General features: G+C 34.5%; 1 protein-coding gene across 6 annotated transcripts; it reads left to right on the top strand.

Annotated features, from left to right (window-relative positions):
- The first annotated feature begins 2,765 nt into the window (after window positions 1-2,765).
- On the top strand, window positions 2,766-10,213 carry LOC126803172 (dol-P-Man:Man(7)GlcNAc(2)-PP-Dol alpha-1,6-mannosyltransferase). Of its 6 annotated transcripts, none has more exons than XM_050530936.1 (19): window positions 2,766-2,891; window positions 3,105-3,146; window positions 3,247-3,292; window positions 3,452-3,538; window positions 3,963-4,018; window positions 4,114-4,231; window positions 4,664-4,722; window positions 5,550-5,621; window positions 6,406-6,469; window positions 6,575-6,678; window positions 7,068-7,139; window positions 7,699-7,785; window positions 7,863-7,930; window positions 8,270-8,338; window positions 8,413-8,495; window positions 9,109-9,208; window positions 9,346-9,411; window positions 9,790-9,883; window positions 9,981-10,213. In XM_050530936.1, exons 1-19 carry the CDS (start codon window positions 2,766-2,768, stop codon window positions 10,059-10,061), a joined length of 1,494 nt encoding a protein of 497 aa, XP_050386893.1. In that variant the 3' UTR covers window positions 10,062-10,213. The 6 variants fall into 6 exon arrangements, with proteins under 6 accessions (XP_050386893.1, XP_050386892.1, XP_050386895.1 ...); XM_050530935.1 differs by having other exon boundaries at window positions 4,111-4,231; XM_050530938.1 differs by having other exon boundaries at window positions 2,772-2,891; window positions 3,978-4,018.
- Window positions 10,214-11,818: the final 1,605 nt, after the last annotated feature.

The raw sequence follows: 11,818 nt of genomic DNA, 5'->3' as shown, positions 1-11,818 counted from the left end.
AGAGAGAGAGAGAGAGAGAGAGTTTCAGTTGAAGCTCTCTTTGCTTCAGTTGAGCTTTTTATAAGCTTTGAGGAGTGGTTGCTTGGAAGTGAAGTTTATGTAGATGCCACCTTTGCCATTTAGGAGCAATGACGGAAAGAGTCGTGCAAACCACTCTTCTTTTTCTTTGGTGGTATAAATTGCTCTTCTCTGCACCATTGCTTGTAATCAAATGATGTAAAAAGCAGATGTTTCTGATACGTTTAATATTTACCGTATAGACTAATGATCTTAGTCCAAACTGGCATCTGGCTACTTTGTTACTTTGGAAGCTACCTAAGCTATAGCTTGGTCACCTTCTATCTTTTTCAATTTAAACTTTATCCCTATTGAGGAAGAGATATTGGATTCCATTTAAGATTAATTGAGTAAGATAAAGCTTCAAATTCACTTTTATCCTAGGGTGGTCCGACGATTGGTGGGTAGTACCTAGGGTGCATGGAATCGGGTGCGGGTATGTGGAAGTAAAGCGTTTGGAAACGCAGAAGCGTTTGGAAACACAGAAGCGTTTGGAAATGCGGAAGCGTTTTTTTTCTTTCAAAAATTAAGGAAACGGGTGCGTTTTGGAAGCGTCGGAATAATATATATATATATATATATATATTATATACTATTTTTATATTTTATTTTTTAATTATTTTATCTAGTATTAAAATAACTGGATAACTATTAATAACTTATTTTCTAAACCATGATTATCTTTGATTATAGCAATATTAAAGCTTCATTTCAAAATTCAAACAAAAGAATGTCCAGCATAGTGTGAAGGTGTTAGGCACGTGCAAGTCAAAGAGACATTATTAAATGAAATTGATAAAAAAAAGTTCGTCTTCTCTCTGTTTCTGTCTCTCATCTGGATTTTTTTTTCATATTTCTAATTAATCACCTCGAACCTCGAGGGATATAAAAAATAAGACTAGAAGAGTAGTCATTCAATCGGCTAATTTTTAATTTTTCGTAAAAGATATCGAGATGAGGAGTGAAAGTTCAAGTCTTAACTCTTAAAAGTCAAGTCATATCAGTGACCAGTGCTCTCCTTAACCTTGAGGGAATCCAAAATAAAATGTCACAACGTAGTCTCACACTCTCATGAAGATCATAAGAGAATATCCATAATTTTAGTAACAAGTGTTCTTCTTGATGAATATAGACAAAGTAGTAATCTTTATCTCCTTGACGTCCTCTCACATGATATCTAGATAATGAGTGTTCTCCTCGAGCACTATTAGGGAAAGTAAGAAAACATGAGTCACATTGTAGTCTTTGTCTCCTAGAAGTTCCCTCATACCTTCATAGATTGCTAGCAACCCGTGAACCCATCATAGAAGGATAATAATACTGAAATTTGCCATGCGTACTTTAGCACAAACGGCTTTCTCTTCTGCTTGTGAAAGAAAGTGGAGTACTTTTGCTCTTATTCATACAAAGTAAAGGAACCGTCTTGCAGATCAGAAGTTGGAAAAACTCGTATACTACTACTACAACATGAAGTTACGACTACGTGATAAACGAACAAAGGATAATGTGATCAATGAAAACAACTATATCAATCTACTTCATGTTGCTAGTTAACCACTTCAGAATGACATTGATCCTCTTTATGATTGGATTATGCATGCACACCTCGATGATGAAAATGACAACCCTCTTGCACATGTCGTAGAAAAGGCAACTGATTTTGGAATTGATGTAAACAAGGTATTATCTGATGAAGTTGGAAACCTGGGAGATGATTTTGATAATGCTAGTGTGTGGGGCGGTGTAGCAACTCTATATTGTTCAGATAGTGATGATGATAATGGTGGTGGTGGTAATGGTGGTAATGGTGATGGTAGTGGTGGAAGTCGACAAGGTGGTAGAGATACAAGGTTTGAATATGGACAATTTTATGTATGTGGAGAATTTGAGCAGTTTACTTGTGAAAGTAATTTTGATCATGCTACCCAAGATGAGAATCATGGATATAGGTGCAGGAGGAGGACAAGAGGAGTCATTGATGATCAAAATATCTCATTTGATGTTAGTTCAGTTGCCTTAAATTTTGATTCTATCAGTTTAGACACATAGCACAGTGGGATGTCAAACGAATCACATGAAGTCAACTATCAATCTGGTCATCCTATTTACAATTATGGTCAGTTTGGAGATGTTTATGATCAATTATCGGGTTGGGTCATCCTTACGATCTCATTCTCGGAGAAACTGTTAGTAGTTCAAAAGAGATATATGACTATCATATTAACCATTACAATTCCTACTATATGACTCGTATGTCTTGGGCAAAGTATTGTAGTTTTGTTGACCAATGTGCATCTTTTCAAGCACCTAAAACCTCTTTCTGGTACTAGATAAAATTAATAATTATATTTGTTTGTATGTAATTTAATAATAATAAATAAATAATTTCGGAAGAGGAACGATATTTTTTTTCCAATATCCCCGATATATTTTCGATATATCTAATATCTCTATTTTTCAAAAAAAAAAAAACTATATATATCCCGATGCCAATATATTTTGAACTGTGACCTTAAAAAAAATAAAAAAAATAAAAAAAATAAAGATAGAAAGTAACCCTAGTGTGAGAGCATACAAGGTTTTGATATGCAGAGGGTTGACTACAATTCCGGTTCAAATTTTGACCCGAATCTAAGATTTTTATCCCGGCCCAGCTCATAAACCCAATTACTTATTCTCTCTCTCTCTGAGCGACTGTGTTGAAGGCAATGGCTTCTCTCAAGTCTTCGAAATTTCTAGAGCGATTCGGCTACGATGTGCTACTCGGATCAGTAGCTGCGTTTTATGTCTTCATGGCCCCTTACACTAAGGTTGAAGAAAGCTTCAACGTTCAGGTAAAAAACCTCTCCTTCTTGCTTCACCTCCTTCGATTTTTACTGCTTTTGCTCATCGAGAGAAAACTGATAGAATCTGAAACTTTTTACTATCATTAAGATCAAATTACTAATCCTGTAATCGTTTTAGTATATATGCATAGAATATTGGTTCTCTGTTCTTAATTCTATGGCTAAATCTTGCTTGGTAACTTTGCGATTTGTTTGATTTAGGCAATGCATGATATTCTATATCATCGGCAAAACTTGGACAATGTAAGAGTAAATTCTTTGGCTTTGGAAGTTGATTCAGTGTGAGGAAATGTTGGATGTTTTGACTAATTGCTCGGTTTTGGATGTTTTGGTTTGCTATTAGTATGATCATTTGGAGTTCCCAGGAGTTGTGCCTCGGAGTTTTCTCGGTGAGTTTGTGGTTTCTGAAGTTGTTAAGATAGGGCTAGGATTGTGGTTCAGCTTAGTAGTTTAGTAGATTTGGAGTTCTGGTGCAGGGATTTTGGTATTGGAATCGATTGATTTTGGTAAATTTAGGTGTTGACTTGTTACTGATTTTGAAATTCTAGGTGCTTTGCTTGTATCGAGTTTGGCATCCCCATCTGTTCTAGCAATGAGCTTGCTGCGCATGCCAAAGACTTGCGGTCTTATTGCAAGTACGTTATTTAGGTTTGCTGTAATCAGACAATTGTTTTTCTGAGTATTTTACACGTTATAACATTTATCCACTTTATGATTGGGCCCTTGTTTTTATTTGTTTCTGGGGTTAATTGAGCGAATTTACTTTTTTTTTTTTCATATGTGGCCACTCTTCATGGTGGTTTGATGATAATTTGGAAGGTCATCTAGTATTGAGGAGTTAATTGGAGATAAGTTTATTTTCAGTTTAAATGGTTAGCTCTTGTATACTTCCGGTGTACTTGGATCAGCAATTCATAATTGTTTATATAAAGAAAAAAACATGTATAAATTTCTGCGTGCTATCTTCCCCCCATTGAACATCTTTTAATCTATCATTTTATTGTTTCATATAAACTGTGTGGTATATCGATATGCTGATTTTTAGTTGCTATTTTCCAGTTCGTTTGACATTAGGATGCATCATATTATCTACATTACGCTTCTTTCGTCTTCAGGTATGTGCCTATTGAATCCCTGTCATTTGCATCATGGAGGTTCATGATTCTGTTAGGTAAGATAAGTAATACTGTTAATTATTTCAATTTAGCAGGTTAGAGAAAAGTTTGGGCGTCAGGTAGAAGCTTTTTTTGTAATACTGACTGCAACTCAATTCCACCTTTTGTTCTACTGTACCCGTCCACTCCCAAATATACTAGCTCTAGGCGCAGGTAGTAAACCTCTTCTTGTCTAATTTATTGATGCACAGTTATGTTTTTCTGTAATTCTAAAGGAGTGTATGAATTCAGAACAGCATGTACAGCTAATTCTTCTGATTATTCGTTTGACATATCATTTATTTTCCACTGCCCCTACACTGATCAGTTTTAGTGTACCATATAAGATTTAGTAAAGGTCAGCAGATATAAATGGTATGTGCTTTTTTTTTTCTGGCATTTTATTTATTACTCTGGAGATAGTTGCATGTACTTAGAGTCTATAAGAGGGAAAACCTCTGAAGATTTTAGACATCCAATCCCGGAGCCGAGTATAATTAACACTTTTAGGTTGGAAGGAGTACATATCTTCTATACTTTTCTCTGCTGATTTTATATATAGATCGCTCTTGTAGCGTTACATTTAATTTCTAATTTTTGTTGTAGTCAACTTGGCATATGGATATTGGTTAAAGGAGAAGTCTTATGCAGCTTTAAATTGTCTGGTATGTTGTTATATGCTAATATCAGATTCTGTGTCATTGCTTTGTCATTTTGTGTACCGTATTTGAATTTTGAGCACTTTTTTGCAGTTTCCTCGGTTTGGCCATAGTAATGTTAAGTATTGCTAGTTGTGGATCTGGGTTTGGTAGTTAATACAAATGCAGACTAAGCATTCACTATTAGCTATTCTGGCTTGTTGAAAAGATGGACCAAGTGGACCGCCTTAGTGTCTGAATTTTCTAGGCCAACATTCTCGAAAATATTGTGAACCATTCTGTATAAAAATATTTTTTTTAACTGAAAAAGATAGGGAAATCAAGACATTGGGTCAGAGGTATTGTCTTTAGTATAATTTTTTTTCATTGGGTGAAATTTCTAAATCGTGTCATATATTTATTGTAATGTTCTGGTTTGTAGATTGCACACAGCCGAAAGTATATTAAGTATATCCGTTTTTGTTGTAAAACTGTAATTATTGTTTTACATTAAAAAAATCACTTTGTCAATTTTTTTTCAACCAAATAAAATATAGAAACCTTAATGTTAACATTAAATAGATATTGTAACTCTGGGTAGTGGATGAAGAAGGTATTGCCATTTCTGCCACAGACGTACCTTTACTGTTTCCTTAATGCTGACAAGGAAATGATATGTTTTTACTTGGATTAATTGTACAAGGATATTATATTATAGACTTGCAACTAGCATATGGAATAAGCTTGCTTCTGTTGTTTCATACAAACTTTTGTAGTACCCCTTGGGCGACTTTCTTATTATTTTTTATTGATTTTGTATATTACTCTTACAGTTCCTTGTTTTCCTTGATCAGATCTTTGCTACCGTTATTTTAAGATGTGATATTCTGCTACTTCTATGTCCTGTTGGCTTGGAGCTTTTGTTGGTACACCTCTTCTTTCCTCTGGTGGATAACTTTCTTTACATTCGTATAAATTATTTTCAGCAACCTTTCAGTTTTGTATCTGATATGATCTAATATACTTTCTGGCTGGTGTATTTACCTGGTCTCTTGTTTATCTTGCTTAATAGAAGAAGAGCTCCCCAGTTCAGAGAGTTTAGAAGATAAAATAATCCAAAACATAAAATGATTTACAAGATGTATTAATAGAGAATGCACAGGAAAACATCTTAAGATGTTTCACAGTATTTTAGACACATACCTGGTAGATTCATTCCCTAATAGTTTTAATTATAATTTATTATTTGGGGTGATTCTGAAGCACTTTGGTGCTCGCCGGCCAGTGCACAAAAAGAAAAAGGAAACGACCCTGCCAAGACTTACGAGTGAGTTAATAGGAGGATCCAGGATTTTGTTGAAGGAAGAAATAAGGGAGGGGGGAGCTAAATAATGAGAGAAGGTTGTAACTTGACTGGATGCCTGGTCGGAACATATATTTGTGCAATGGGTTATGGTACTTTATTACAACTAAAGAATAAGGTACCTCAAAAGTTGTTCTGCACTGGTTATGGTACTTTTCTGTGTCATGATCTTATGAAGCAATTATTATTTTTTGGTGTTTGATAAGGTGTACCTATTATGTGGACATCAGACTGTGTTTTCTATGTTCATATCATTCATCGCCTATTACGATCACAATGAGATAGTCTGCTAAATATTCTGCCCAACAGCAAGGATTTAATCCTCTTTTCATTTTTTTCCATTGTAGACTAGATCAATTTCTTTCTGGAAGGCACTGAAGTGCTGCACTTTGTGTGCTCTATTGTGCACAGGTTCTTATATGTTTCTATTATCACAAAATTTTAAATTACTTTGTCTCTATTTCCCACTGTAGCAATTTCTGAATTGATATTGGAATTGGATTCGTTGCAGTGCAGGTTTTACTGTATTTGTAGATTCAATAATGTGGAAGAGATTACTTTGGCCTGAATTTGAAGTTTTCTGGTTCAATTCTGTTCTGAATCGAAGTTCAGAGTGGGGTGTATCCTTTAAAAGACTGTTTGATGTTCTTTCAACCTGACTTGCTCCTTTTGTATGTAATCACAAGATGGATTTAAAAAATTCATTTAAGCATGCTTCAATTCTTACTAGGTGTTTACTTAGTTATACCTCAGTATTTATCATATAGTTTGAGCTCTGGACAAGCTTGTGTAAGAATAATTTTCCTCAAGTGCTAGCGGTGCATTTTGAAATAGGGTAACCTTTTATTCATTATTCATAGAAGCATTTGTTTTCTCCAACAGAAGTTAGTCTTGTTCATAGCCTTCTTGAGTAATTATTTGTCTCTGTGACAGGAAAATGTGATTCTGCATTCATTTTATGTAGTTCCCTAATAAATATATCATTAGATTTCCTAAACGATTTATTCAGACACATAGATTTCACTGGTACTTCACTTCAGCACTTCCTCGCTCATTGCTTGCTGCATACCCTCTTTTCCTGGTGAGTCTGGCTCTTGAAGAAAGATATACTATTATCTAAATGTTCTCTTTCATTATGATGGTTGCCACTAGTTTGTGCCTCCGCTTAGAATGTTTACTAATTTATAAAATTGATGGGTTACATAACATGATGGGGTACATCTATATGCACTGAATTTAGGTCTTTGTACTTTTGTTTCTGAGTATGGGGTGGGCATATTAAAATAATTAAAATAGATATATAGTAAATTGCTTAGAATTATTTCTATGTCAGAATGCGAACTACTTTTGGTAAGGTATAGATTGCAGGCTATTTTTTCTTTCAGGAAAAAAAATCCTTTCGAAGGGTGAAATATGAACTTTTGACTTGGATCATTGCTTTATTTTTGTTAGTTGATTGAAGTGCTTTCTTTTTCTTCATTGATGCAAGAATGTAGAATAATTGGTGGGGGAAAACCAATAGACAGAGAAATCGGAATTATGGTTTCAATGTTCTCAACTTGTTCAGCATATGGTTTATTTTACTTTCCTGCAACCCATAAACCCCCATTTTTCTAACTCGAAACACAATCTTCCTGCAGCTAGGGATCGTACTTGACAGAAGGGTTTTGCCGTTCACTATTCCAGTCTTTTCCTTTATTTTACTATACTCTAAGCTGCCCCATAAGGTAAAATGCTTTCATTTGGGAGTTCAGTGGACTTAATCCTGCTTATTTATGGAATTGACTATAATTTCATGATGCAGGAGCTCCGCTTTATCATTAGTTCAATTCCAATCTTCAACTTATCTGCTGCAATCGCAGCTACTAGAATGTATGTTGTCTCTACTTACATTGGTTCTTAGCTAGATTATTTGTTTAAATTTCATCTTCAAATATGATCTAAAGTAATTTTTCCCTTTATTCCTCAATTACTCGTTCCAGAGGTTGTTTGACTGATGTATTTCAACCTATTTAGTCATAGCACATCATCTCACCTTTTGTCCTGGAAATTGTAGTAGTTCAAAAGAGATAAATATTAGGATATAAACTCTGTTAGCAAGGTTGTCAAGTTGCATGTATCCCACAACAGTCTTTTTTTTCTTGGTAATTATTGTTATTGTTACAGGTTCAAATACTAATAGAAATGAATTCTTGTGTTTCCTCACTACAGCTACAACAATAGAAAAAAGACATTCTGGAAGTTTCTCTATTTAATTATGCTCGGATTAATGTTCATCAGGTTAGATCTTCAACTATTCTTTTTGATGGGGAACAATATATAATCACCTCCTTTACTGATCTTATGCTTTGTAGTCTAGGGTGCACGGCCATAACTTTCATGGCATCCAATGAGAATTATCCCAGTGGTCATGCTTTAAAACATTTGCATAAGATTGGTGAGGCTGCTTGTTTTTTTCTGTTTGGTACATTTGCCTTTTATACAAGTCATTTTTTTGCACGTGCACAGACCAATTTTTTTATCGCCACTGTTTATTTATTTCTGGGGACTTTCTGCTATTACCGAAGTCATTTTGTTGCACTTGTATTGAACAAAATGAATATAATGTTTCCTTCATTGCTGGTTCATCCTGAAATAATATGTCACATTCTGCCGTTTGTTTTACTTTCTGTATTTGTTGGGTATCATCCAATTTTAGTTAGGATTTTACTCACTGAGCACTTTGCTACTTGTTTCCCCATTTGAAAGGCTTTCACAAGCTTGGTCCTTGCTTTGGGTTTAAGTTTGCTGAAAATGCTTTTTTTTTTCCAAGCCCTAATGCACACCTGAAATTACTCAAAGTACAGGCTTAGATTATTTATGTGCAATGCAAGTATTTTTGTATTCACTTTTCTTTCTTGAGTTCTAGAGCTAATGGAACTTGTTTACTAACTTATAACTTTATTGTTGGTATCTCTTTATAAGTAACACTGACTTGTATTCTTAAATTTACCTTATAAATGTGGAATTATGCAGTTTTGGCTATAATCTGATGATGTGAAATCTAACAGGTCATTCTGGGAACAGAACAGAAGAAATCTGGGTCCATATTGATACGTACTCAGCCATGAATGGAATATCCCGCTTTTGTGAACATGATTTTCCATGGAGGTTTGCCTGATTGTACTTGATTTAATTTAGGTTTAATTTATGATTATGGTATAAATTCTATTACTGCTGTGTTTGCTATTTGGGAAACAAGAATTTTGGAATACAAACTAGTGATCTGATATCTATCTTGTTGGCAGATATTCGAAAGAGGAAGGAATTCCGAAGGAAGAATTATGCCAGAGAAATTTCAAATATCTTATCAAGTGAGTTTTTGTTTTGACTTTAGTATAATCAAATACTAGCAAAGTAGTTGGACGAAAAACGTCACATATACTGCACATTAAGGATCCACATGTAATTATTGAATTCATGCCTGTACTTGTTGCCAGGACAGAATCTTTAGAATGCATTCTGTTAGTTAAAATGTGGGAACCAGTAAGTCAATGAGCTACGATGTAGGCACAGATGCGTTGTCCTTGTGAATATTGTAGTGCTTATGTCCTATCAATGGATGCATACCTACATTCCAAAAATCCAAAAGTTTCTTCAATAGTGCAAGTTAGATGTTCCGGTTTACAAAATACGGTCTTTTACTTTTTGTGTTGGATGTTTGATTCTTTTTCTTTTTCCATATATAACAGTGAGCATCCTGCAATCAATGGATTCAAGTGTCTATCCTCTGTAAATGGGTTTTCACGTGTTCGTCGTCAAATTGGGTTCCCACCAATTTTACTGGTAGGGGTTCTGTTTTTATTTTTATTTTTTATAATTAAATGTGGGCATATATCGATTTATTTAAGTCACTATATTAACTACTCCATACTTGTTTCAGGTAAAAGAGCCTAAAGTATATATTCATGGAAATGTAAAACACAGCCATGTCCTTGACAAAATTTGGCCAGGCTGCTCCTGACTTTTTTATGCAGTGATGATGAATATCCTAAATATTTACTATGATGAAAGATTATCCTTTTGCTTTTTGTAAAATACCATGACTATTAAGAAAACCAGTGGACAACAATCCCTTTATTAATGAATGCATTTCTTAAAATGCTTTGGGATCCATGTTACTAATGCTCATTGATTTGACTTGCTAAAATTATCCTGATAAATAGTTTAGCCATTTACCTGTAGTGTAGATTATTTTTTAATGTTCCTGATCTGTGAAACTCTTGAACTTAGCTAACTTCTTTTCTTTCTTTTTTTGGATACATTTGTCTATGAATCCCATAGTTGTGAGAATTTCTTTGTACAAAAGTTGGAGGAGAAGAACGCTTAACCTCTATACTTGTACACTGAGATCGGCCTCTATGGAGGCAGCAACTTTGGCCTGGGGTGTTTGCATGATCAAACGATTAGGGAATTTCTTGGTAATCATCATCCTGGTTAAAAATAGGTTGGCTGCCATCCGCATTGCGGTGAGCCTTTTGACCTGGAATGTTAAAATCAGCATTTGTGTTAAAATCAGCATTTATTTCAGGTAGTTCTGATCGATCTTCGTGACCGTCAATAGGTACGTCCTCATCTGTGAGGAGGCGACGGCCTGAGCCTCGGGTGTTTGTGTCACCATCAATGGGAAGACTGTCATCTGCAAGGTGACTTGGGCGTTTTATGTTTTGGTCACCAACATCAAAGGTCAGGGCGGCCACCGTTGATACTAATAGTATTGAAGAGATGCATATGATGGCTAATTTCCTCATCGATGCCGGCATTCTGAACGACATTGTTCTTCAGCAATGTACCTTATCTATGAGGCAGAAGTGCAGCTCAAATGGATGAAATGGAGGGGGCTTCTACCTATAAACTCAAGGGAATTACATATTTATACAAGTGAAAACAGTTACGATTTCAATTCCCTAGCTAGTTACGACACAAAAGATGAGGCTCCGAGGGAAGGGATTTGGATTGCCAAGCAGGATTGACCCCAAAATAAAATGGGGAGAAACGTTGATTTAGATTTTCTAAAAACAGAAGATGAGAGTACAAAACTTAGGGAAGGGAATAAGGCAAAACCAAAACTTAATTTGGGTAATCTACTAATTAATGGAAGAAACATACTGCCTAGTAAGTCTAAAATAAGGACCGGGTAACCCCTCTATTATCACTCCTCTAGTTCTCTGCAGAGCTGAATATTAGATTATTGACTATTACAAAAATTATATCGATACTATTATAAAGCAAGTAGGAAAGTACCACCAAATTATGAACTGATAAATTTACCATTCCATCATTATTTTCTCATAAATAAACATAAAGACTATAAGATAAAAAGCAAAATAAATAAATACAATTAAGAGATAATTATGGAAAAGTGATATGGGTAGTGGGTAGTGTGAAGTTATGATCAATTTAACTTCCGTGAAAATATTCATGAGTAAATGCTAGTATTCATTGTGTGTGGAGTTTAAATATGTCACTGACACAACATCTCTATATATTAAATCAATTTGTCATAGGTAACCGTCAAACACATGTTTCCTATATATAACTTTAAATTGATTATATTTAAATAGTAGGTAAGAAAGTAATGTTAAAATAATGAAACCACTTTCTTTTCCAAATTCTCTCAAAAAATATAAATATAACATGTGGTGCACATATTCAAACAACAGTAAAAGAAGTTAGTTTATAAGCAGTAAAACACTAACCACGTCATTTCGTATGTGTCTT

Source organism: Argentina anserina, chromosome 7 (assembly GCF_933775445.1).
Source record: "Argentina anserina chromosome 7, drPotAnse1.1, whole genome shotgun sequence".
NCBI lineage: Eukaryota > Viridiplantae > Streptophyta > Magnoliopsida > Rosales > Rosaceae > Argentina > Argentina anserina.
This window is presented reverse-complemented; position numbering and strand designations above follow the sequence as displayed.

What these genes read in the sequence shown, in the direction of transcription:
- LOC126803172 (XM_050530935.1), top strand. Translation starts at nt 2,766, where the DNA reads ATGGCTTCTCTCAAGTCTTCGAAATTTCTAGAGCGATTCGGCTACGAT. An exon ending in TATACTAGCTCTAGGCGCAG is followed by an intron (nt 4,232 to 4,663) that starts GTAGTAAACCTC and finishes TTTTTGTTGTAG; the next exon opens with TCAACTTGGCATATGGATAT. An exon ending in TTGGCTTGGAGCTTTTGTTG is followed by an intron (nt 5,622 to 6,405) that starts GTACACCTCTTC and finishes TTTCCATTGTAG; the next exon opens with ACTAGATCAATTTCTTTCTG.